The 26,690-nt window shown below is 45.9% G+C and overlaps 1 protein-coding gene across 1 annotated transcript in view; it reads left to right on the top strand.

Annotated features, from left to right (window-relative positions):
* Window positions 1-26,690, top strand: part of OXCT1 (3-oxoacid CoA-transferase 1) — a 125,117-nt gene that overhangs the window by 58,122 nt on the left and 40,305 nt on the right. Inside the window, exons 8-13 of the mRNA XM_028517885.2 lie at window positions 293-400; window positions 1,677-1,791; window positions 3,857-3,951; window positions 5,706-5,754; window positions 11,497-11,569; window positions 12,195-12,270. Of these exons, the coding sequence (XP_028373686.1) occupies window positions 293-400; window positions 1,677-1,791; window positions 3,857-3,951; window positions 5,706-5,754; window positions 11,497-11,569; window positions 12,195-12,270 (516 nt within the window). The remainder of the gene's footprint in view (window positions 1-292; window positions 401-1,676; window positions 1,792-3,856; window positions 3,952-5,705; window positions 5,755-11,496; window positions 11,570-12,194; window positions 12,271-26,690) is intronic.

Below are 26,690 nucleotides of genomic sequence, written 5' to 3' on the forward strand. Positions count from 1 at the left end.
ATGCTTATACTTCGTTGCTTTTTTTTTCTCTTTTTTAAAAATTGTATTTATTTATTTTTAGAGAGGGAAGGGAGGGAGAAAGAGAGAGAAACATCAATGTGCGGTTGCTGGGGGCCGTGGCCTGCAACCCAGGCATGTGCCCTGACTGGGAATCGAACCTGCGACACTTTGGTTCGCGGCCCGCACTCAATCCACTGAGCTATGCCAGCCAGGGCATATACTTCGTTTCTTAAATAAAAAGCGTTCGGTTTAAGCTTTCACTATTTAATTATTTTCCTTCCTCTCTGGACAGGTTGAGGAAATCGTGGACGTCGGGTCATTCGCCGCAGAGGACATCCACATCCCCAAGATCTACGTCCATCGCCTTATAAAGGGAGAGAACTACGAGAAGAGAATTGAGGTAGGTGACTCCGCTCCTCAGTCCCTGTCTAGGCCCCTGCTTGTCGGAGATGTGTGTCCCGGGGGCTGTTCCTGGCGACAGGGAGTCGGCGCTGAGCGGGAAGCCTGGCTCTGGATGCTACTCAGTAGGAGCTTCTCATGCGTCCGTCGAGAGGGGACACGATCCTTTGTGGACTGTCCCGCTCAGCGATGCCCTGTGGTCGCAGGCTGTGTGCCTGCCCTGGGGGAGGATGTGTGGTTTTGCACCCACCCTGTCCGGGGAGGTAGGGAAGGATAGCCGGTCTCTGCTGGCTTTACCCCTGCTAGGCTGCTAATGTTTGACTGTTCAGGAATGTCTGTCTACCTTGAAGGTGTTTGGCATTTGGTAATAGAGTCCACAATGGACCTCACGTCCCATTCGTGTTGGGCTTTTGAGGTGCTAGGCAGCTGGCGGTGATGAGATTGTGGCAAGGGGTGGCTTCCAGAAGCCTTGGCGGTATTTCAGGTGACTCAGAGCTTGCAAAAATGACCGTCGGGGCCAGAATTGATACCGAGATTCAGAAGTATCTAGGGATCGGCAACAAAACAGATGTGTGGCGGTGCAGGGGGGCCCAACAGAATCAGAGATGCCTCCTACCCTGTGGACATCAAATAGAACGGCTTTCTGCAATCTAAAACTGATGTCAGTGGGCTAGGGAGGAAGGATGGGACACTTGCAAATGAAGACCAGCGTCTACATTAAGGAGATTTAGTGTTGGAAATACTCTCCCGGCCGGTTTCTGGCTGTTTCTGTGATCTCCGTGATGCGCTCGTGGCAGAAACCAGTCTAGACCCTGCAGGTGGAAACAGGCAGTTGAGAGCAGCGGCACCAGCCAGACACGTTCGGCCAGGCCTGCGGAAACGGAGTCCAAGGTCTGTTCCTTTTGCGTCCGTCCGCGCTGGCTCCGTCCCCGAGCCCCCGAGGGGAACGCGGTTGCAGGAGTCCCGAGAGGCGGCAGGAGCAGCAGCCAGTGAGGCAGGCGCGGAGGGGTCATTCGCTTCAAGGAGTCAGAGCAAGCGTATCTTCCTCGTCAAAGACATCTGACCTCTTTCACATCCTTTCTAAAGAATTATTCCTGGTTGTGCTTTCATTCGCATTCTTTTTTTTTTTTTTTTAAATGCTGCTACTTTGCAGATTTGCCTCGGAGCAGTAGTGGGACAGAGTTCATTTTTTTCCTAGTAAAACTTTGAGCTTTCACCGTGATAACCATCCAAGGATACGCCTCACTGCAAATAATCTGTTTCTGTTCACTTTAAAGCGCATGTCGATCCGGAAAGAGGGAGACGTAAAAACCAAGTCCGGGAAGCCGGGAGATAACGTGCGGGAGCGCATCATCAGGCGGGCCGCTCTGGAATTTGAGGACGGCATGTACGGTATCCTTCGTCCTTCCGCGCCTGCGCGCGGACCGGGCCCCCGCCTCTCCCGGCGCGTCTGGCTGCTCGGGCAGATGCACGGGGGCTCGTTGATAGTCCTGGTGACTTTCAAGGCAGTTGATCAGTTTTTGTTTCTGTTTTTGTTTTTTCAAAATGTGGCTTATAATCTAAAGATACCAAAATGTGTGATATTGGAACTGTAGTCCATTTGTCTTCTTGGAACAAAATGATGACCGAAAATTTGCTCAGCTGTTTGCTCAGACACAGTGGATTTTAGTGCAGTTTGCCATCTGACTACATGTTATGGGGACTAGAGATTACCCGAGACGAGGTTCCAAATCTCAGAAGTACTAGTTATTTATCACCCGTGCCATTTATTTTCTCTGTATTCTGGCATTTGCCTACTCATTGAAACATGGAAGATCCAACTTTTTTAAAATTTTATTTTTCTATTACAGTTTATATTCCATATTATTTTAAAATAGTTTCAGGTATACAGCATAGTGGTTGGACAGTCATATACTTTACAAAGTGCTTGACCCAGTACTTTCAGTACCCGCCCGGCACCATACATAGTTATTACAATATTATTGACTGCACTCTCTGTCCTGTGTTTTACATCCCCATGACTAGTTTGTAACGACCGATTTGTACTTCTTAATTCCTGCGTCTTTATCTCCCAGTCCTCCAACCCCAAGCCCCCTCCGCTCTGGTACCATCTGTCGGTTCTCTGTGTCTGTGAGTCTTTTTCTGTCCTGTGTGTGTGTTTATTTTGTTCTTTAGATTCCACATGTAAGTGAAAAATACGGTATTTGTCCTTTTCTGTAAGACTCAACTTCTTAACAACCCCTTGTTTCTTGTGACAAAGATCCCCTGAGTGTATACTCTTTTATTTCTAATGTTTTAAATATTAGAACATTAGAAATAATGTCTTGTAAGAGTATTCAGTAAATGATTCAAGTTCTGCTTGAAATACTTTCTCAAAAAGAGATAGAAGGAGGTAAATGACCGTGTGGACTTCGACTTCATTTCAGTGCCCGTGAGGGTTTGCCATTCAGCAGGGCTAGTGGACACCATGGTCAGAAGTTCTAGGCAGCGTGTTCCCTTTTTAAAAAATTAAATTTATTGAGGTGCCATTGGCTAATAAAATCGTAGAGGTTACAAGTGTACGACTCTATGCTGCATCATCTGTGTGCATCGCATTTACCACCCAAAGTCAGATGTCCCTCTGTCACCATGCATTTGACCCCTTCACCTCTTCCTACCCCAGACCCCTGTCCTCTGGTAAACCACCACGCTGTCCACTGTGTCTCCTAGTTTCTGTTCCAGTCTCTCCGATCTGGTCGGAGGCCAGACTGAACCACCCCATCTGCATACAGATCAGGTTAGACCCTATTTTGATGTCCAAGGAAGATGACTCAACACCCTCCGTTAGCCCTTCGATGCTACTTTTCATAGGGTCTCAGTTGCATTCCCCGAAACTCACCTCCCCCAGCTTACGTTTGAGGGAGGGCTCGGGAGACGCTGGTCCAGTGAATGCCTCCACGGTGACCCAAAACCATGGGGACACTCCAGTGCAGACATTTCGGTATTGTCCTAGAACTTTTTTTAAAATCTAGACATGGTAGCCCTTTTTAATTATGTTAAATCATCCTTATTTTTAGTTGGAGTTTTGAAAAGTCAAAATGGCTTTTAAACAAAAGGCAAGCCATGTTTAATAATACATCAGTCATAAGTCGCACCACAGCAGTCCGAGTTTGCTGAGCACATTCAGGAAAATAAAATATGTCTGACGGTGTAAATGACCTCCTGGCGTGTCTTCCAAAGCCACCACTTTGATGTATTTACGGGAAGCATATTAATGTTATCGACAAAGGTGTAATTAATTCGTGATTTAAAAAAATGACAAAATAGTGCCTAGAGGGTGATTGGAGAGTGTGTCCAGTGATCACATTCAGAGCGATCACCTTTAAAGAAGGCGTCACTTCAGATTTGTACACGTAGAAGACCTATGGCATAATCTCTCTACCTTTCCTGCGTTCTCCCTTAACATCTTTTTTCCCAGCCAATTTGGGCATAGGAATCCCACTGCTGGCCAGCAACTTCATCAGCCCAAACATGACTGTTCACCTGCAAAGCGAAAATGGAATCCTGGGTTTGGTAAGACAGAAGTTAAAGTTTTATTTATGTGATCTAGATGATGAGGTATTCTGTATAGTGAAATCTTATGACAGAGAGTTATCAGCTTCAAGTTCCCAAACTTATCTTTCTGTCTGTTTGTCATCACAATAAAATATTCAATTTCCCCCACAGACTGGGGGGAGCTGTGAGTTTGTAGGGTTGTATTTTCCACGGTAGATGGTCGTTTCCTGCGTGTGGGACTGCTCTTCCTTTGTCAGACCGCGGGTTCCCGTCTCCCCTGGGTGCTGCTTCAGAGAGGCCTCGTGGGTTCCCCCTGCTTAGCACGCTCTTTGTAACACTCTTGTGCTTGGCCATGAATGAAGGTCATTAGCAATTCTCCATGAAGCAAAATTCAGTGAGGCACTGAGTGAAAACCACAGAGTAAGGTGTCTGTTTCGGGCAGGGACATTTTTTGATAGTTGATTCAAAAAGTCTTAGAAATTCTTCTCATCTAATTATTGTGTTAAGGCCCTGATGTCTAAAAGGGTAGACTTTTCTTTTCCTCAAAATGAACCTCCCAGATGAGCTCAGTGTTCTCACAGAATTTGGCTACAGTGTTTATTCAACATTATAATGAAAGTGAGAAGCAATTTTGCTTCCTGGATGATATTTTTAATTTAATTATTAGCTATGGCAGAGATTACTTATAGTTTGCCAATTTATAATATCCCTGATCTTTATTGTTCCTCAGTGACTCGACCACTAATGCCATAAAAGGGGTACACATAGCAACTGTACATCTATTTGGAATACCAGTAGTGATCACAGGCATAGCGTCAGTAGTGATTCATTGAGGTAATAACCGTGACCATTTTCAAAGACAAAAAAGATGTGTGTCTGAATAAAAGTGGATTCATATCGAAGTCAAAGACATATTATTCATGTGCCTTAGAGATTTCTGGAGTGATCAGTTCCCTCCCTTTGAAGGTAGGGAAGTAAGACTATGTGAGTTACCCATGGTCAATGTTTAAAGGAAAATGTACATAGGTCTAAACATTAGTTATCACTTCAATTTATTTAAAGAATAAATATTGGGTCCCCTAGAAAAAGTCTGTTGAAATGTTACAGCCAGTATGTTCTCATTCTTGGGCCTATCATGCCTATTTCATCTCTCTTTTATTCTTTTCTCCCTTTTTTGATCAATGTATGTTATGTTATGAAACCCCTTTCCCAATTCAAATAATTAGGGATGCCTTATAAAAAGACATACAAAAAAAACTTATTGAGAATTAGTAGGCAAAGAGAAAAAAAAGATTGCAAAACTTAGATGTTATGAGGGATAAGGTTAGAACCCTAAATTCAGATCTTTAGCTTCTACATACCAAAAGCTGAACGTTTGCCTGTCTGGGTCCTTCCAGCCAAATAATGCACCCATTTAGTTTATATTTATTGACACCAAGAGGAAGGTTTATAAATAACGTTAGATGCATTGTAGGTAGTAAATAGTTCCTTTTTGTTTTATGACATATATTTTTAATAACATTATTTTCGAACTTTGGTGATTTTTAGAAAACATTTTCATTAACCCAGTCACAAAGTTATCAGCGTAGCAAAGACCAGTCAGTATGAGAACCAGCGCCTTGCGAACAACCGAATTATTTCCAAAGATTCCCCTGCAGTCTTCCGACGCCGGTTTCCTGGGGTTGTTGGAGAAATCGCTTGTACGGCGGTGTTTGTGTGCGATTCTGGAAGTCTCTTGCCAGCCGACATTGACAATCTGCTTTGTTCGACAGGGCCCATACCCATTACAAAGTGAAGTCGACGCGGACCTAATCAATGCAGGTAAACTCGCTAAATCACGTGCTTTTCCAGTGTTTTCCTTGGCTGTGGATTCAGTTCTAGGCCGAATGCTAGTGAGGAGTCGGGCTTGATGCTTTGTCTTTTCCTGGAGCTTGTTCACTGCAGTGTTCGTGGAGGAGGGGAGACGAGCCTCCCAGGTCCCCTCTGTGCCTGGCTTCCTGTCAGAGGCCTGCTCTTATTTAGGGCACACTGGGATAAAGGTGGAGCTCGTGGAACAGCAGGAGCGTTGGTGGCTCAGTCAGTCAGGGTCCTGGCTGTCAGTGGGAGGGTGAGAGGGAGGGACAGTGGACAGGAAAGTGGGCAAGGTCGGGGCAACCAGGAAAGGGGGGTGAAGCACCACAGGGAGCCGCCGGGAACCCCTGGGCAGGCCTCCGGGGGCAGCTGTCGGAGAGGGTCGGTCGCCTGCCAGGGAGAAGAACGCAGCCGTCCTGCTGCTGCCTGGGTGGGGGTGAGGGCACAGTCTCCCCCACCGGGTCTCCTGCCGGAACCTCCCCTTGGACCTTCCCCGGGGGCGCAACAGGCCCACCTTCTCTTGATGAGAAGGGTGGGGGCGTGGATCCCCAGGGGCAAAAGAAAAGGCCTGGGGCCCTGGGGCTTTGTCATCCTTGGGGTCAGAGAGCATCCCTCAAAGGTTCCAGGTGACTAAGGGGTGTCTGCCACGAAGCAGGGCCTGGGGACATGAGTAATAAATAGAGTTTCTTTGAACTGGGGGCTCTACCCTCGTCACATCTTTGTCCCCACACTCAGATGCTTTTCCTTCTACTATTAGCGTTTCAGTCGGCTAGAACCTAGGGTGGCGTGTGTGTAAGCAGCCCGGGGGAGGAGAGCAGGTGAGGGCCCCTGGCCGGTGCTGCTGCCCAAGCCCCAGGCCCCGCGGCCACCGTGCTGGGGCTGAAGGTGGTGCTTTGGAGGCGGCTGCCCGTCAGGAGCTCATTTTCATTCGCTCTGTTACACCGTCTCAGCCCGAGTTTCTGTGCCCGCCCTTGACTCCCGTTCGCTCTGCCGGTGAAGGAGCGTTAGCGCCGCTCCACGCCCAGCAGCAGCGTGGGCGGCTCTCCGCGGAGGAGGACCCCGAGCCGGGCACAGAGGCCGGCTGCCGAGGAGAATGTGTGTGTGATACTCGGGATCCTTGGACACAAAACAGCTTCTGGTTGAACAGTCGAATCAGTTAACACAGCTCGACTGTGAAAGGTCCACCCTGGTAAAGCAATGGCATTTCACCAAGGCTGTAATTTAATTGTGCTGTGCCTTTTAGCAGTGGCTCATTGATCTGTGAAAGTATTTGCTGCTCGGTTTAATGAACGTGTGATATTAGTGAGTTATTTGCAAAACAAATAACTCCATTTTCTAAATGTCGGGCTTGAGCTCATGGAACCCACTTTCCTTGGAAAAAAGAGTTCATTTTTTCAGTGACATTGTTGGATGGTGGGCGTATCTGAGGTTTAAAAGTGTCCCATCCCAACGATGTGTGTTTCAGCTTCTGAAACATCACGTAGAATCTGAAACTGCTGTGTGAAACAGTGGTTCACTGCTTTTGGGAAGCCACGCGGCAAACCAGCTTGATAATCTTGTAACTCTTTCATGGAAGTCCTCTCTGGGATTGATGCTGTTTTTGATTTTGGAGTTGTCCAAATTAGGGAGGAAATACTTGGAGCTAGAGAATGCAAGGTATGAATAGGCAGTTTCCTCAACTCCTCAAATTTGGGAATTACCTGAGAGTTCAGGCCTTTTTGTGTGTGTGTGTGTGTTAATTTGGGAGGCTATATTTATACATGTCCCTTGAAATGAACATAGGATTATATTTCTGGGTAAAACCGGTGTATTAAGTTTTAAAATGATAACTATTTCTAAGGATCCTTGTTTCTAAATAACAATCTCCTATGGTTATGTAAAAACGAATTACCGCTCTCAGCGCACTCTGGAGTGTACAGCAGACTCTACATGTGCATATAGCATTTGAGCCTCAAGCAAAACCTCATCGTACAGGCTGGGGAACTGCATCCAGGGACGTCAGTTGAGGTGCCCAGATCACATCGCTGGGGGCTGGGTGCACCCAGTCTTCTCCTTCCGGCTTCAGGACTTGTCTTCCTGTGCACCGTGCCTGCTCTCTGGAAGGCTGGGCTTTGCGGAGGTGCAGAAGGCAGTGATTAGGGCATTTCAGAGGTCTTGTGGAGGTGTGCCGTCTCCCAGTGTAATTAAAAGTTTTCTAAATGCCCCATGTATGTTGTAGCTTTCACGGTAAGAGCATTTTGCATTCTTTTCTATTTCTTTCTATTTTTTTTTTCTGATTTTAATGTACAAGTAATGTAGAAATTACTTGCCTTTGATGCACACTGCTGTAGAAAAACCCATCGTGTGAACCTCATGGCTGTACACAGCCCTGGCCCCTGTCTCGCGTCTCTAGAGCTGTAGCAGTTCTCAATGGGCAACACACCCAGGGCATTTGACAGCGTCTGGGGACATTTTCGATTGTCGTGCCTTGGTAGTATTATCTAGTGTTATTATTGGCATGTAGCGAGCAGAGGGCAGGGGTGCTGCTGACCATCGTGCGGCGACCAGAACAGCCCTGCAAGGAGTCTCCACTCCAGAATGTCAGTCGTGCCGTGCAGGAGAAGCCCCGCTCTGTGGGCGTACACGCCGCACCCGGAGTCCCACAGGCCCGCGGACGCGGGCACACGCCGCACAGCCTTCCGGGTTTCTGACGGTTGCAGCTGACCTTTCCAGCGTGGTCTTCCAGTGCGCCCTGCAAGGGTTCCGGGGCCCCCACAGGGCACTCTGGAGTCCGCTCTGGTCGTGACTGGCATGCCCCTGCTCTCCTTCCTCCACCCTGTGGCTCTTCCTGTGCCGTTCACCAGATTTCTTTTGGGTTTTGCTCTGTCTCCCTACTCTTTCTTGCCCAGCTCCTTGTTGGTAATTTATTTTCCTCTCCAACTCCTTTGGCAGCTTATTTGACAGTACATGTCTCTCTTGCTGGACAGTGCGCCCCTTTGCTAAGGGCCGTGGTTCCCCGGTGGAGCCCCAGACCCTTCTCATCAGCACCACCGTCCCCTTGGACTTGTTAGGAGTGGGAAATGCCAGGACCCCACCACCACACGCCTCCAGAATTATAAACTCTGGAAGCTGAGCTCAGCAGGCTGCATTTTTACTAGCCTTCCATGTGATTCTGGTGGGGCTCAAAGTTGAGAACCATTGGTGGAGGGCATCTGTGTTTTGTTTGTAACACTTTTCAAGGCCCGTAGTGGGCATTGGCTTGGTGTGGAGTGAATGACTTGTTTAGTCCTGAGCTAAAGGACTTGTATAACTCATGAAATGAAGAAACTCTTTTGCTCAAGTATCACAAACGGATGTACATTTTTATTTATTTATTTAAATATTTTATTGTTTTTTATAGAGAGGGGAGGGGAGGGAGAAAGAGAGGGAGAGAAACATTGATGTGAGAGAGAAACATCAATCAGTTGCTTTGTGTATACGCTCCAACTGGGGACCCAACCTGCAACCCAGGCGTGTGACCCGACTGGGAATTGAACCGGCGACTTTGTGGTCTGAGGAACAATGCCCAACACACTGAGCCACTCCAGTCAGGGCAGCATCTAGACTTTTACACACAGAAAAGTGGGAGGAGACAGGAGTCAATGAGGAAAGACCAAATAAGAAAGTCCTTTTGCTTCAAGGTACCACTGTATTACTAGTTATAGTTATTTCTTGACCACATTTGGACATTGTATTTGAAAAGCATGGATCTGCGTTGAGGATATCTATTTTTGTTTAGATAGTGGATGTTTAAAAATGCTGAAAATTAACTTTGCTTCTGAAGAATGCAATTTGTAAGATACCAGAACACGTTATCAGGGGCCTGACAGCTTTCTTCATGAGAGCTGTTTCCTGGGCTGTTAAATAAAACTGCATCACGAACCACGTGGGGTGTGGCGGGGGGTGGGGGGACCTCACAGCGTGGATCTCCGGGTCTCCTGCACAGGATGGCTTCTGTGTCCTGTCAGCCAGTGGAAGGTTGCTATTTGGAAGTCAGCGTGATTTAAGACGGAGAACAAAGGAACTGAGGTTTTTCTGTTTCTCTGCTCTACTGTCCTACGAAATAGTCCTCCTGGCCTCTCCAGCTCACAGGATTGGTGAGGAACGGAATTTGCTGGACGTGGAACTCGTGTTAGGACAAGGTTCAGTTGTATTCCACCTGCCCCCAAACCTGGAGCTCACAGGCAGGCTGCATAACCCGTAAAAGTCAGTTGCTTGGTCCCACAGCCTGTATTCCTCGGGGAGCAACACCATTGTTTGGCGGGAGGATAGTAAAAGCTAATGCTTCCGGAGCCCTTTCTCTGCGCCCGGCGCTAGACAAAGGGCTTTGCGTGCATTACCTCATGTCATCCTTCAGATCTTACATGCTGTCTAAAAGCTCCTACTAACCACACCAGAAAGTATTTTCCAAAGCTTTTCAGGTTTTATGGTACTTTGAAAGATGTGCAAATGTTTCCCTTACGTAGAATCAGGCTCCTTTGGGGGATAAATATTTCAGCAATGTAGAAACAGTCTAACTCTTTCTCCATATCCGAGCTCAGATGGAGAGGGGACCCATCTCCATCTGTGGCTTTCAGAGAAGACTGGAGCGGCTGCGTACAGCTGTGTTGCACAGCTGGGCATGGTCCGACCACCCCAGTCTTCTTGTGTCCAGGAGCCTTTCCCTAGTCCAGTCTTGGAATTACAACTTCCCTTCCCTTTTGTCTGCCCTACTAGCCGGGGGGTCATGCATGGGATGGTCTTGTACAGCTGGCCCACCTTTGGCACAGCGGCCTGTGAACACTCTTCTCTTGGGCGCCTGATGCTCCGGAACAGGCCAGAAGTGGGTCACAAGAAGGAAGGAACTTAGGTGTGACTCAGGTGATAGTATTGGTTGCATGGGGACTGGATGACGTTGAAGGTCCCGCCCAGGTGTGAACTCTTGTTATGAGAGAGGTCCTCTCCTCTTGGAAGTTAACATTCAAGGTGTTTGCCAGTATTAGGATCTTATTCCCCAGTTTCACCCAAGTCCTAGGGTTTTACTAGAAGCTTAGAGGGGCAAGAGAGGAAATACGAAGGGGAGAGGCAGTGAGAGCAACAGAGAGAGAGAGAGAGAGAGAGAGAGAGAGAGATTGACTGAGGTTGAAAGAGGAAATTCAGGCCCAACGATGTTAAGAAATTAGGTGGGTCCTCTCTTTCTGTTCACTGGGTTTTAAGAAATAATTAAGGAGCATCCCTGGTAATCTTCCTTTCAGAATTGTATTTCTTCAGGGCTACTCCACCACCTCTTCGCTCCAATGACCATAGTAGCATTGGACTGTGACAGGTGCCTCCCGGGGGCGGGGCTGGCGTCAGGGGCGGGGCTGGCATCGGGGGCGGGGCTGGTGGGAGTCCTGGAAGGGAAGGGGATAGGCTACAGGGATTGCATTGTGTAGAGAGTTTCAAAACAATAATGAAATTAAAAGTTGGTCTGTTCTTCATTATCACCATGCAAAGGCAAATCTGAACAATGTTACTGATAAAATGTCCTTCCCCACGGAGCTGACAGTTTCCGCTGCGTCCCCCACCCCCCAAACTGCCCCTGCATTTCGCTAAAGGGAGCCTTAGTTCCTTAGGAAACAGGAAATACCCCTCTCTCCACCATAATACTCTTAGAAATCTAATAGCCTCTTTCTTTTTTTTTTCCCTTTGGCACGCACACACGCCTGTGTGTAGGCAAGGAAACAGTGACTGTTCTTCCAGGAGCCTCTTACTTCTCCAGCGATGAGTCATTTGCGATGATTAGAGGGTATGTAAGAGCGGAGCCGCTGGAGTTTCACGCTGGGGCCGGGCTGAGTCACTGGCTGTGTGAGCAAGGCTCTGAGACACACACACATCTCCCCGCCAGAAAACCATCCTGGGCTTGTTCGGCTGCACCAAGATGTGAAATTACTCATTTCACATGTTGCTGAGAGCTGGAACACCCAGGCTGCTGTTATTAAAAGAGCCCCCCCCCCCCCCCAATGGAATACGTATCTGTGTGCCAACTCTCGTGAAGTAAACATTTTTACAAGGTTTTTTCCCGAGGATCCTAACGTTTTCTGCAAACTGTGTTCGTTTTCTAGTTCATGTTTGCTTTCAAATCAAGCCACATTCTCCCTCACCGAAGGAAACCAGCTCGCTGTGTGCACCTGTTTTTAATTTGTTTTTTGGAAACAATATAAACTTATAATTTTTTTTTTAAAAGAACTCTTAGTGGTTATTTCTCCACATCAGCTTGAGCTGGTATATTTGGAAATCAGGTGTTGGGTGGGAAAAAGCACATGTATTTTGGGGAATGTAGAATCATTTATTTTAATTGCTGGCGATTGCAAGTGCAAAAGGGACATAAAGGTCGTGGCGTTTGCCTTTCATCTCCTCTTCTCCCTCCTCAGGGGACACGTCAACCTGACGATGCTGGGAGCGATGCAGGTGTCCAAATACGGCGACCTGGCCAACTGGATGATCCCCGTGAGTAGACACTTTTTCTTGTGAGTGATGCCTGGGCCAGAACACTTTACTTTTGAAACATCCAGAAAAATCACGTCACCTTGCTGTGAGAGTACAGTATGACTCTTTTAAAAATAAAAAAAGATTTTAAATGTCTTTTTCTTATTTGAATCAAATTTTAATTAAGCAGACACTGAGAAACATTCAGCTTTGCCAGTTTACGATGTAGCTGGGACTATAAATAGGCAAGATCAGCCAAAGCAGAATTTTCCATAAAGAAACAGAGGTAAGGAAGATTTTAAAAAATGGCATAATTATATTCTGATAGAAGTAAGTAATACAAATATTTATCATAACTAGTTTTTTTATAACTAACAAGAACAGTGAACACGTTTATCAGCTTTGTGTTAATTCTGTTATTTTCTTATTCACAGTGAGTGATTAAAATCTTCTCTTGACTGGTCATGTGACCCCATAAGTAATCAATCACATTGTCTTCCATTATGGAAAACAAAACTTGGGATGCTCAGACTTGCTTGTGATATGCAAATGGTTTTCCTTTACTGATGATCTAAATCAAGGAAGAAATCTATTAGAATTAGGTTTGGAAGAAAGGACTGCAGTGAGTTAATTTGGGAGTGTGGTTCCCATTCTCTGCAGTTGTTGCTTTCAGACACGATGTGTGTGGAAACTGTAGTGAGCACGGGCCCAGGACCATGAGCTCATTTTGGCCAGGAACTCCCATTACTCTACTGATGTGTGTGTTTGTATATTCCTGCGTGTTTCCCTGCAGCACCGGCTAAAAAGAATGTAGCCTACACCAAGGATCATGTTCTGTGATTTGAGAGGAGTTTTTTTTTTTGAAATTTTAGATTTTTTCCTAATGATTTTCTGAGGGAAGTGCGTTAGTGTCGTTGATAAAAATGTTAGAAATTGCGTTAGTTCAGCTCTTTTGATCTACCTCCTGAAATATTATTTTCAAGTTTCGATAATTTTCACAGCTCTGGGTCTCAGACTTGGCTCTATGTTCGAATCACCTGGGAGTTTTAAAAACTATTGACACCTGTGAGCCACCCCCAGAGTCTTCCAATTATTTCATCTGGGACGTAGCCTGGGCGCTGGGTATTTTGAAAGCAACCACAGTGATTACAAAATGTAACCAGGCTTGAGAGACAGGGTATTGACTGCCAGTCAAGATGGCGGCATAGGTATGCACGGCTCGCCTCCTCACACAGCCACATCAAAATTACAACTAAAATACAGGACAGCCATCACTCAGAACCATCAGAAATCAAGGTGAATGGAAGTCTGACAACTACGGAATAAAGAAACCACATCCATCCGGACTGGCAGAAGGAGCGCAGATGAGGAACAGGCTGGTCCCACACCCACGTGTGGTGGATAAAAATTCAGGAGGAATATCTTGGGAGCGAGGAGTCCCAGCCCCGCATTAGGTTGCCCAGCTCAGGGTTCCAGTGCCAGGAAGATGAGTCCCCATCACTTCTGACTGCAAAAACGAGCAGGGATTGAGTCAGTAGAAGAAACTTCTGGAGTCCCAAGCAGTTCCTTTTGAGGAACCCACACACAGACCTACCCAGACTCATTCCCTTTGAGGTCCAGTGCTGAGTTAGCAGCTTGAAAGACGCCAGTGACATATGGGGAGGAGCTAAGGTATCTGGCATTAAGGCGAGAGCCAGGGGACAGTGTTCTCCCAGAAAGAAAGTAGGTAGAGGCCATTGTCCCGTTTCTGGACCCTCCCCCACAGAGCCACAGAGCTGGAAGGCTGGTGCCATATCTGAGACCCCATCAAATTGCCTAACACTGTTTGCTCCCCTCCCCCCCCCGATATCTATAGCCACTCCTTTCCATCCAACTTATGGGCCTACTCAGGCTGCTTTTCCATACAAATAGCTGGTTTTGGTTTATGCTTCACAACTTCTGAAATCCTCTCATATAAGCAACAGCCAACCTCCTTGTGTCTCCAGCCTCTGACACCATGCTAAGTGGCCTCAGGCCCAGCACTGGCCGCAGCCAGCCTAGTGCAGCTTGGGTTTGCCTGGGAGTCTCCAAGCACAGACAAGTAGCAATCATCTCAAATTGTGTTATAGCTTAGGCGGGGTGGCCCCAGGCAAAACAGGTGGGTGCTGACCTTGGTCTGCATGACCCAGGAAACCCCAGAGTGTGCATGCCCAGTAGACAGCTACAAACCACATTGGAGCACTGCCATTCTGCCCCTGCACAGCTGATCCTCCAGGGAGAGCAGAGGTTGGTGGTAAGTGGTCACAGCCAATCCTGGAAGCTGACAGGTCCGGGTAAGTCCTTCTCATTGACCTGCCAACAGCAATCAAGGCTCAACTACAAGAGGAGGAGGTAGTCAGCCCACACAGAGAGCATGCCTCAAGTACTCAGCTTGGGTGATAGAGGAAGCTGTGCCACCAGACTCTATAGGACACCTCCTACATTAGGCCACATTACCAAGACAGGAAGACCCAGCACCTCCACCTAATACATAGAAACAAGCACAGGAAGGCTGCCAAAATGAGGAGACAAAGAAACGTGGTCCAAGTGAAAGGACAGATCAAAACTCCAGTAAAAGAGCTAAACAAAATGGAGAGAAGCAATCTATCAGATGCAGAGTTCAAACCACTGGTTATAAGGATGCTCAAGAAAGTTAGTAAGGTCCTCAGCAGAATAAAACATATCCAGTTAGAAACAAAGGATACATTAATTAAAAATAAGAACAATTTACAGGAAAACAACGGTAGAGTGGATGAAGCTGAGGATCAAATGAATGATTTGGAACGTGAGGAAGCAAAAAACAACCAATCAGAACAACAAGAAGAAAAACAATCCAAAAAAACAGGATAACATAAGGACCCTCTGGGACAATGTCAAACATTCCAACATTGGCATCATAGGGGTGCCAGGAGGATGAGAGAAAGAGTGAAAAATTGGAAATCTATTTGAAAAAGTAATGAAAGAAAACTTCCCCAATTTGGTGAAGGAAATAGACATGCAAGTCCAGGAAGTACACAGGGTCCCAAACAGGATGGATGCAAAGAAGCCCACTCCAATACACATCAAAATTGAAATGCCAAAGGTTAAAGATAAAGAGAGAATCTTAAAACAGCAAGAGAAAAGCAATTAGTTACCTACAGGGGAATTCCCATAAGACTGTCAGCTGATTTCTCAAAAGAAACTTTGCAGGCAAGAAGGGATTGGCAAGAAATTTTCAAAATTGTGAAAAGCAGAACCTGACCTACAGCCAAGATTGCTCTACCTGGCAAAGAAAATCATTTAGAATCAGAGGGCAGATAGTTTCCCAGACAAGGAAAAACTAAAGGAGTTCACTATCACTAAACCAATATATGCAATGTCAAAAGAACTTACTTAAGATAAAGAAGATCAAAACTATGAACACTAAAATGGTAATAAATGCATATCCATGAACAATTGAATCTGAAAAACAAACTAAGCAAACAAGAAGAACAGAGACAGAATCATGGATACAGAGAGCGTTTTGATGGTTGCCAGGTGGAATGGGTGTGGGGGAATGGGTGAAAGTTGAGGGGATTAAGAAGTACAAATAGGTGGTTACAGAGTAGCCATGGGGATGTACAGCACAGTACAGTACAGGAAATGGAGCAGCCAAAGAACTTACACACGTGACCCAGGGACATGGACAAAGGTGTGGGATTGCCTGAGGGAGTGGGGGTTGCTGGGTGGAGGGGGGCGGAAGGGGAAAAATCACAGTTGGGACAGCTGTAATAGCATAATCAATAAGATGTAATTTAAAGAAAAGAGAAACAGTATATTAAAAAATGATCATAATTCATATTTAAAATGTAAAGGAAAATATGATCGACCCATGAATAGCAGTCATCATCTAGCAGTTGAGAGCAGGAGCCCTGTCGGGAGACAGACTCGCATTAAAGTCCTGTTTTTGTCTCTTGCTATCTCTGTAACGTGAAGCAGTGGCCGTGTTTCCTCGTCTATAGCACAGGAGTGATAGGATGGTGCCTACTCATAGGACCATATAAAGGAATAAATGATATAATACGTGCAAAGCACATATCAGAGAGCTCGAACATGGTACATGCCACTAAGTAAGACGGTTGTTATTACTTGATAAATTCAGAGGAGGAGTTGGGGATCCCTGGCAGAGAGGGAATAATAGCACTGGTTGCCGTGGACAGAAGTAGTAGAGGTTTAAATATCTGTTTTTTTGGACTGTTACTGAGGTTCGAAATCAGTTCACACAGTGGCCCTGAGTATGTGGCAAAAACACACTTAATCCATTGTTGCCTTCAGGGAACTTAAGCCTCTTTGAAAAAGTCGGGATACAATTTGTTTATGAGATGGTTCAGCAGGCGGCGAGGCTGGAAGCTCTCACAGTGACAGCATGCATCGTGGAGTTGTCATTTGTGGAGGAGGTTTTACAACGTGCATCCCAATTTTCATATCCTGTTGGGATTCCTGTGAGTGATGGAATACCATCAGCGTTTATTACTTTTGGCTTTTCTTAGTGCGGTCTTGCACTAACGAGCTTCCAAAGTACTGGACCCAGTTGGGTGCCAATCAGGATCACTGGCGGTCTGCAGGACACTCAGAAAAATTAGGCATTGAAAGTGCTTGTGTCCAGTTCCACTCTTTTGGGAATGGAAGCTGGTAGTGTCTTGTGATGAGCATTTCTTTTGTTCCTTTAGCAGCTGGTAATTATTTTTTGGTTTCTTTGTATGTGATGCACTGTGTGTATGTTTAGTTCCGTTGGATGCAAGATAGCTTAAGGATCCAAGACCATGCATGGTCTTCAGTTTGGAAGAAGTCTGATTTGGATTTGGGCTCTACCCCTTACACATGGTACAACCCGGAGTATATGTTTTTGTTAGGATTAAGTGAGCAAACACTGAAAAGCGAACACTGAAAACTTTATTATTTTCATCTTCTCCAGTGCACTTTTGCTTAACGTTAAAGAGGGAATATTTCCCTTTAAATACATTCACATATCAAGACTATATTTTACAGTCACTAGTGCACCTACTTACCCTAAGTTCATGTTCAAGCACCCAAAATTAAACTTTTGAGGACAGATTTCTCATTCTTAATTGGCTATGGATAAGGTGCAGTTTTAGGCCCCTCATGTAGTTTCATTGAATAGTCTGTTTCTAGTTGTCCCGAAGATTTATGTTGATTTACAAAATTTAGGTATATTTTTATTGCAAATAAAATTGCAAATATTTTTTTAAAAGATTTTATTTATTTTTAGAGAGGGAAGGGAGGGAGGGGGGGAGAGAGAGAGAGAGAGAGAGAGAGAGAGAGGGAGAGAGACATCAATATGCGGTTGCTGGGGGTCATGGCCTGCAACCCAGGCATGTACCCTGGCTGGGAATCGAACCTGGGACACTTTGGTTCCCAGCCCACGCTCAATCCACTGAGCTATGCCAGCCAGGGCGCAAATTGCGAATATATTTTTATTTTTATTTTTTTATTGCAAATATTTTACTGGCAGTGGAAAAGCTGCAGAGTTCAGCTTTATTATATCACTTTTCATTTACTTTTATCTTTTTACTGGGTTTAATAATCTTGCGATTGGTTGTAAAGCCTTGAGTTTTTCTGCATCATGGCATTCCCATTAATCATTGCGATGCCAGACTGTAATAAACATAAAGTTTTTTTAATCTACTTTTTTAAAAGATTTTATTTATTTATTTTCAGAGAGGGAAGGGAGGGAGAAAGAGAGAGAAAGAGAGAAACATCAATGTGTGGTTGCTGGGGGCCGTGGCCTGCAACCAAAGTGTCGCAGGGAATCAAACCTACGCCAGCCAGGGCATAATAAACATTAAGTTTTAAGACAGGCAAATGGTGTGGTTGCTGTTTGTCTTACTCTTTAATCGCTTCTTAGTATTCGGTGCGTGTCCCATGTACACACAGATTCTTAAACATTTTGCCCTGAGCATCTGAAGAGAGAAAACTTAACAGGACAGCACTTGGCTCCTCCGAGTTCCCTGATGATCATGTTGATGGTAAAACCCAGGCAAGTGACGAAGACAGGCGTGGAAAGATGTGCAGTTGTAGAATCTACATTCAGATCCGCTCCGGCTCCCCTAGTGCCTATTTTTGAAAAACAGCTGCCCCGGACTGTGGACTCGTAAAGGGAAGCGGATGTGTGTGAGCGGCAGTGGGGGCTGGTTATGGAGAGAGGCCCCGAGGCCCCCGGGACAGAGCTGCTGTGCGGGAAGCACTCAGCGGGGCAGGTGGCGGGGGGAGTGGTACCGCTTCTACATGTGGGGGGAGCTGAAATGAGGGATTCTGAAGACAAAGGAGAAGAGGATGTTTTGCTGCCTTTTCCCCTGACATTTTTCATCTCTTTGTGCATTTTCAGAGTAAATACAAATTCATGTCATAGTCACACATGCTACCTGTGCGAGGGTGCAGCATCGACTTGGCCTTCTAGTTACGCTGCCTGTTTTACAGAAGCGAACTTCCTAGTCGTCTTACTTGTACAATCGAGATGGTTTGTGTCCGAGATTCAATCTAGTGGCTTTGTTGCATCAATTATAGTCTAAATATTAAATCCGCAGATACAGACAGCAGTATATAAAGATTATAGTATGAAGATACAGACATCCATATATATAGTGTTTTAACATTAGCGGTGCCTTTTTCACTGAGCACTAATTCTCAGGAAACCGCAAACCGTGGCTAAGGAAAAAGGACAGGCAGAAAGTAGGTATTTGATGGTATGATGCTTTTACACTTCTCCAGTGATGCTTCTGCCTTGTGGGTGGAATGTAGGCGAAAGTGCGCAGAACTTGGGTGTTAGACTTGAGCTCAGATGCGGATTCTGTCCCTAACTGGGGGTGCGGCAAGTTACTTCATCTTACTCTGCTCGTTTGTAAAATCATAATATTTAACTCCTGTGCTTGTTGTGTGGATTAAATTAGTCTGTTCACTCAGTAAACATTTGTTAGGCGTATATTGAAGGCCATGAACTGTGTTCGCCTCCTGAAGATGCAGCAGTTTTAACAAGACGGATTACATAGCAGGGGTCTGCAAGTAAGGGCCTATGGGCCAGATCTGGCCCTCTGTCTGTTTTTGTAAATAAAGTTTTATCGGAACACAGCCACGTTTACATATAACCCTTAGCTCTTGAGTTGCATAGTTGCAAGAGACCGTATGATCTGTAAAACCTAAAATATTTACCATTTAGCTCTTTACAGAAAAGTTTGCCAACTTCTGCCATAGATCCTTGATTTGAAACCTTTTTTATTTTTCAGTATAAGCTTGTACTGCTGTGAATTTCTCTGTAAGCACATATTAGTGACATCCCACAAATTTTTATAGGTTGTGTTTTCATTTTCATGCTCCTCAAAAATATTTTCAAAGTTCCCTTGTGATTTTTTTATGACCTATTTGTTATTTAGAAGTGTGCCATTTAATTCCCAAATATTTGGTGATTTTCCACAAAACTCCATGTTAATTTTTAGTTTAATTCTCTTGAGGTCAGAGGATATGTTTTATCCTCTGATAAAAATGAAAACCAGCCCTGGCTGGCGTAGCTCAGTGGATTGAGCGTGGACTGTGAACCAAAGTGTCACAGGTTCGATTCCCAGCCAGGGTACATGCCTGGGTTGCAGGCCATGACCCCCAGCAACCGCACATTGATGTTTCTCTCTCTTTCCCTTTCTCCTTCCCTTCCCTCTCTAAAAATAAATAAATAAATAAAATCTTTAAAAAAAATGAAAACCATATTTTCATTTTTTTGAACTTGAGATTTGTTTGTGGATCAGAATAGAGCCTAGCTCAGTGACTGCTCCGTCTGTACCGGAAAGGAACGTGTACCCTGCCCCTGTGGGCAGGGTGTTCTGCCACTTTCAGTCCGGTCACGTAGGTAGATGGGGCTGTTCAGGTGTCCCTGTCCTGTCCATTACTGAGAGAGGAGTACTGAAACCTTCAGCTATAACTGTGCATTGTCGACTTCTCCATTCAACTGCGTCCCATTTTTCTTCTCGTGTACGTGAGTTCCATTACTAGTTCCATTAGTGCCCATTTGAGATTGTTATGTTCTGTGAACAAACTGACTCCTTTTTCATTATATACCTCTTTATCTCTGGTAATATTTCTAATTCTGAGTGTACTGTGTGATATTAATATAGTCACTCTGGCGTGGTATATTTTTCTGTTTTTCTCCTGCAGCCTACCCACATCTTTCTATGTTAGTGAGTTTTTGTAGTTAACATGAAGTTAGGCTTTGCTCTTTTATCCGGTTTTGTAGTCTCTGACCTTTAGTTGCAGGCCGAGGCCGTGTACACTTACTGTAACGATCAACATGATTCGGTTTAGTTCTGCCAGCAAATAATTCCCTCCCCCCGCAGTTGCCCATCTGCCCTTTTTCTTTAATTTTTTTTTTTCTGGATCAGTTAACTATTGTGACTCCATTTTATCTTCACTATTGACTTATTTTCTTACTCCTTTAGTGGTTCCTCCAGGGTTTATAATAACCATGTTTTATGTATCATCGTCTACTTCAAGCGATACTGTATGACTTGACATATAATGTAGGAACCGTCCAAGTATGAACTTCTGTTCTCTGTCCCTATCTTATTTGCTACGTCTGGTTCTATATTTTATTTTGCACGTGTTATAAACCCCACGATACCCTGTTATTTTTGTTCAGTTCTCTTGGAGAGACACTAAAAAGGGAGGACTGTGTATCTGGCACACTTGCATTGTATACTGGAAGGCGTAGCACACTCTGCACACTTCCCCAGCCAGGCTGCTCCTGCCTGCACTTCCGTGCAGCCGTCCAGACTGCCACCCGCCGTGCTGTCCATCTGCTGGAAGGACGTCCCTTGGCGTTTCTTGCAGTGCAAGTCTGTAGAGGCCACTCGGGCTCATTCTTCCTTTCAGTCTCTTCTGTGAAGCTTGCTCAAGGTTAGCGGGAGGCGGGGGGCAGGGCAGCCTTGCATTGCAGTCTAATCAGCCCCAGCACTAAGGCGATGTCTTCCGAGGACTCCGCCCGCTGCCCCCGTGTTGTGCGGCCTGTCCCCTCGGACTAGCGAGAACGTGAGCTGTTCTCCGAGCTGGGTGAGTGCTGGCTGTCATTTGCCTCCTGCTTCATTCCCGACCTTGGCTCATTTCTTCCCGTATAGTCAGTCACACACCAGTCCTCTGCCAAAGACTTGAGGTGAACCCTTTGCAAATCTCATGTGTGCTCTCTGCCTGCCCCTTCTTCTCTGTAGCAACCTCCTGTCTGACATTTTGCTTTGGTCTTGCCGAACCCAACCAGCCTGCTGCGGTCCAGCCGGGTTCCCTCCCTGCGCTGCAGCCTGCGGGCTTTCTCCCGGAGGAAGAAGGAAGGGTGGGCAGCTGCAGACCTACACACACCGATGGGCTTCCCATCTCACACATCACAGCCCCTCTCTGCCTGTGGTCCAGTGTCAGAAAGCTGCTTTTCCTTATGTTTTCATCTGGCGTTTTAATTGTTGAATACCATTAATAACACTTTTGAACTTATGTCATCATATATTGTTTGGATGATTTTTTTTCAGTGTATAAATCCCCCAAAGTAGAATATCTAGGTAAATTTTTTAGAGTTTTTTATGTGTATTGAATCACTGTCCGGAAAAATTACCTTAATTCCACACATGGTTTGCACTCTATTACCAACACCAGCCTCAGCTTTCTTTGCATCTATTACAGCAGGTCCTCGAGTAATGTTTTGTTATAAAGTTGATGAGATGCTTTAGGGACTTAACTTCTGTTTATATGCATTAGTCTGTGGTATAATTGGTTTCATTTTATGTTACTTTGCTTACAGTCGCAAAGCCGACGACATTAAGTGAGGATTTACTCTAGTCTCTTCTGCTGTTCAGCACTTCTGGAGAAGCCGCCGTCTGCACCTGTTTAGGGAGCCCGGGCAGAGCTACCTCTCCTGGAGGGGCCCTTCGTCCTCTTCCGGTCTGCCCTGCTCACCTTCCTGTTAGCTCTCAGCAGTTATTGCTTGTCAAACGTCAGTGCTGCTGTCACTGGTCATTTAGAAGGCGTGCTGGGGGTGACCGTTCTCCATGTCAGTGCATGCGTCTGAATAGACCAGCCATGAAAAGCATGTGGGTGATGCGTTTTCTGTGTCCACTACATTGAACAAGCTCCGCATGGGGCCTGACATCAAAACAGGGCTATTTTTACCTCGTGCGGCGCCTTTAACTTCGTGCAGTCAGGGGCGCTTTCCCTCTGCGTGACATTTCAGCTCCTGCTTAGATAAGAAACTGCCATCGGGCCGCTAACTCACAGACTCCATCCTCATTCAGGGACCAGGGGGCCCAGGGCAAGGGTGAGCACGCACGCTTTAATGTGCATTCGGAAGCCGCGCATCTGCTCACGCGCATACCCCCCAGCGAGGGTCAGGGCGGGCCGCCCACATCAGGGGAAGGTTGCTGGAGTTCTTTTACTCTTTCTTTTCACTCACTGCCTCCCCTCACTCGCTGTTTAGTGCCCGCGAGGGACAAAATTCAGGAGAATGGGGGGGGTGAGGCCATACGGCAGGAAAGTTCTCACATGGCTGGTGACTGGTCGTGCTCTGAGCTGGCTCCATGCTCCCAGGCCCTTGCAGGTGTTTAAAGCTGATCTCTTTCTTGGTGTGTGTGTTGGGGGGGGGTCTTGGGAGACCCCCTTCTCGTCCCCTTCTGCAGCACCCGCCCTGATGGACAGTGGCTGGAAGCTTCCCCACCAACCCCTGGTTTTCCTGTGCTCCACTTCAAACGTAGATTCTCACCGACAAGGTCCTCTCTTCTTTCTGGGCCACCACCCTGTTGAGAAAACATTAAAGCATGTTTGGTCTGGCCCTCCCCCACACAGTCCACGTCTGGGAAGCACACACACGTTTCTTATCCCGCCTTGCATGGTAGCATGGTGACTTCCTTAAAACAGTCTCGGCAGGGTTCTCAGGAGGACTCAGGCACGCCTTTCCCCGGTCGAGTCCTGGCTCTTCTCCGGTGGGCAGGATGCTCTGGCGTTGTTGCTCCGGCTCTGGGGCTGTCAGGCGAGTGAGGAGCAGGGGGTACTTGCCCCTCTCCTGGTTGATGGGGCTGCGGGGGCGGGGTGGGTAGGATCACAGGATACTTTGCATCAGCACCCTTCACACAGAACCCTCTGCTATTGCCCATACCTGCACTCCTTGATCTAACAAGGGTCCCAAGCCTCTTGGAACTTGTTTTTTGACCATTATTTTTCCCTGTAAATTCTGCATCTGAGCATACTGGTATCTCACGGCTGTCATGTCTGAACATCAGTCAAAACTGAGATGAAAGCATTTCCAACTTAACGTGTGGTTACTGCCATGTTTGCGCGTGGGCCCGCTGTTTCTGCGCTCTCGTAGTTCTCCCCAGGAAGCTCGTATGCAGCCAAGCCTTCGTGCCTGGTGAAGTGTCTTCTGTGCAGGGCCCCTGCACAGCAGGACCACCCCCACGGCCACCTGAGACAGAAGAGGGGCCGTGGGAGAACCCAGCCCAGTCCTGCTCCTTCTACTGGAGAGGGAACACCGCCCGACCAGAGGACCGCCCTTCACTGCCTGTGCCGATGAGAGACACACTAGGCGATGAGAGACACACTAGGCGTTTGCAGAATTCCCAAAGCAAAGAATGGCTCCTTCTTTCACAGCGACTTAACCAACAGGAATATATGTTAAAAAAAAAAAAAAGGCAACTTAGGGAAATGGATGAATGTAGTGTTGTTGCTGTTCTTTACTCTGATACTGTGTTTGGCTGTCCCCAAATAATTTTATTGATCATTATCTGGAAACATTATGTTGAAAACTAACTCTCAGTTTCATGATTTACACCCACTATTTTTCAGATTAAAAGAATGCTTATAGATGAACATATCTAATAGGTTAATTTCATAAGGAAAATTTGTCTTGGAGGATTCTGTTGATGATTAAAAGCTATGATTAAGGCTTAAAAGCTACAAGTAAATAATAAATGTAATACTGTTTTAAGGAGGGAACTCACAGCTATTAAGCATATGCCACTGGTCTGGTACTGTGCTATTTAGCTGTGTATTTATTGTCATTTAATCCTTATAGAACACTGTGAGTTCAATATAACCGTCCTGTTAGTACAGGTGGAGCGAGTCAGGCCACGAGAGTTAGGTGTTCAAGTTTACAACGTAGCAAGTTATGAAATGTGGACTTGATCACAGTCTCTTTCGCTTTTATGCACTTTGCATTCTGTCACAAGGCTCCTTTTGGGGGTATTTAACTAATGCCTTTCATGGTGGAAGCAGAACTACCTGCATAATAAATAAAAATCCGTGCAGCGTTTCTGTCAACCCAATAAACAATTGTTTCATTGTGTGGGAGCTAGCCCATTGCAGTGGGGAGGGCACCTGGGGTTTGGAAGGCGCTGGATTGACTGTTTGCACGTTCTGCGTTTTATCATTTTTTAAGCGCTCATTCAGATTCTAAAGTCTCCACTGCCTCATCAGCTATAATTAACATGATCTCCTATATGAAATATTTTAACCATTTTATTTGTTTTGTTTTTTATAACCTTCCGCTAGGAGAGTTCTTTGGAAAAGTTCAAGCCCTCTACTAGAACCTTTAGATAATTAGCTTTCAGTGCTTCTTAAATGAAATACATTGAAATGTAACTAGAAATGTGGGAATCATTACAAAGGGGAATGCTAAATAGAAGTTAAAAAAAGATTAAAATGGAGATCGGAAAGAAACAAGAGCAAATTCATTAACGAGTCAGCTCACTCACCCTAGGTTCCCACAAATGTTCATCTTCCAGGGAAGCAAAGGGATGCGAGGATGTGAAATAGACTGTTCCTTCCGGCATATCTCAGTTCTCAGCCGTCTTAAAGAGGCTTTCGTCTTTTGATTGTTATCCGAGTCTGTTTGTGCTCTGGAGGGAAGGAAACATTTTTCTCCTTGCTGTGTTTCAGATGACGTGCTCGTGAGCAACTGCTTAACTCAGTGAACTGTGTTCGCTGGAACTCAGAGGTGTCAGACCCAGAGACCACCAGCAAGGCCGGTGACCTCCCACCCGACCGCGTCCAAGCCGAGGGGCTGCATAGCGTCCCATCAGCTCCTGTGATAATCTGATCACTCCCTCTGCATCTCCTCTGGTGTTAGAACAGACGTCTGTGCATAGGTTGGGTGTTTGGTCATATTTTCTTTTTTTTTTTTCAAATCAATCAATCAATCAATCACTCCATCTATCTCCTTATTTTCTCTTCCCTTCCTTTCCCGACATCCCTTCTCCTTCCTCTCCTCCCTTTACGGAGAGAAGGAGCGCTGACTGCCTTGGGTCTTCTCAGTGAATACCCCTTTGACTAATGATGTGTCTGTGTGACTCTCACAGCCCCTTCTCGTGGAGCAGCTCTCTTAAGAGGAGGGGGGAACACTAACGATGATGGATGAGGTCCCCTACAAATCCATCATTAGCAAGTTCATAAATAACGGTGCCGCTGGGGGGACTCAGCCGGGGGTGCAGCCCAGCGCTGAGGGCACTGTGACCCTCCGGCTGGAGGCTGATGACTCTCGAAGACCCAGTATTATTAAATGACGGAATCTGGCATTTCCACTGGATGAAACCTTCACTTCTCTATTCCTTTGGTTTAGAGAGAATTTTTGATCATCACTTTTATGGACCAAAAAAAAAAAAAGCTTTATTGGGGAAAGGGTTAAATATATACAAAAATAGAATAGTAAAAATGCGTATATCCAGCTTAGTTATCCATTCATGCCCAGGTGACATTATCTGTACTACTAGTCGCTTTCCCTCTGTCCAGATTACTTTGAAGCAAATCCCATACATTATATCATTCTATTCATAAATATTTTACCATTGTCTCTGAAAGTTAAGGATTTCTTTTATAAGCCCCAATTCTGTTATCTCATTAATGGTAAGGAATCAAGAATATAATTCCTTAATATCATCCAGCCATACAGCAGCCTAGTTTTACCGATGGAAAACCTGAATCTGGAGAAATGAAGCGGGTTGACCTGGGTCCCAAAACTAATTAGTAAGTAGCTAAGCCAATACTGGGACGTACCTCCCGTCCGCAGTCTCAGGGGGATGCTGTTTTCACCGTGTGAGGAAGACTCTGCTTCTGAAATACAATGTCCCAATAGAAGGACCTTCCATTTCTCTTTCAAGTGCTCTCAGAGCGTACACGCAGAAGCAGCTCCGTGTCTCTGTGAAGTGGTGTAACCTCCCTAGGTCTCAGCTCTTTCGTTTAGAAAATGTGATGAGTGGGGCAGGCTTTATTTAACAGAATTCATTAGGAGGTTTCCTTTTCTCCTTTTCCGTGTTAAGTGTTCATTCATTAAGCCCCGTGGGCAGAGTGGTGGCAGACCTAATGTAGTCCTCCTCCTCGTGAAGGGACTTATTTCTGTGGTGGAGTGATAGAGCAGGGCGAGAGGTGCTGAACACAAA

This window comes from Phyllostomus discolor, chromosome 3 (assembly GCF_004126475.2).
Source record: "Phyllostomus discolor isolate MPI-MPIP mPhyDis1 chromosome 3, mPhyDis1.pri.v3, whole genome shotgun sequence".
Taxonomy (NCBI): Eukaryota; Metazoa; Chordata; class Mammalia; order Chiroptera; family Phyllostomidae; genus Phyllostomus; species Phyllostomus discolor.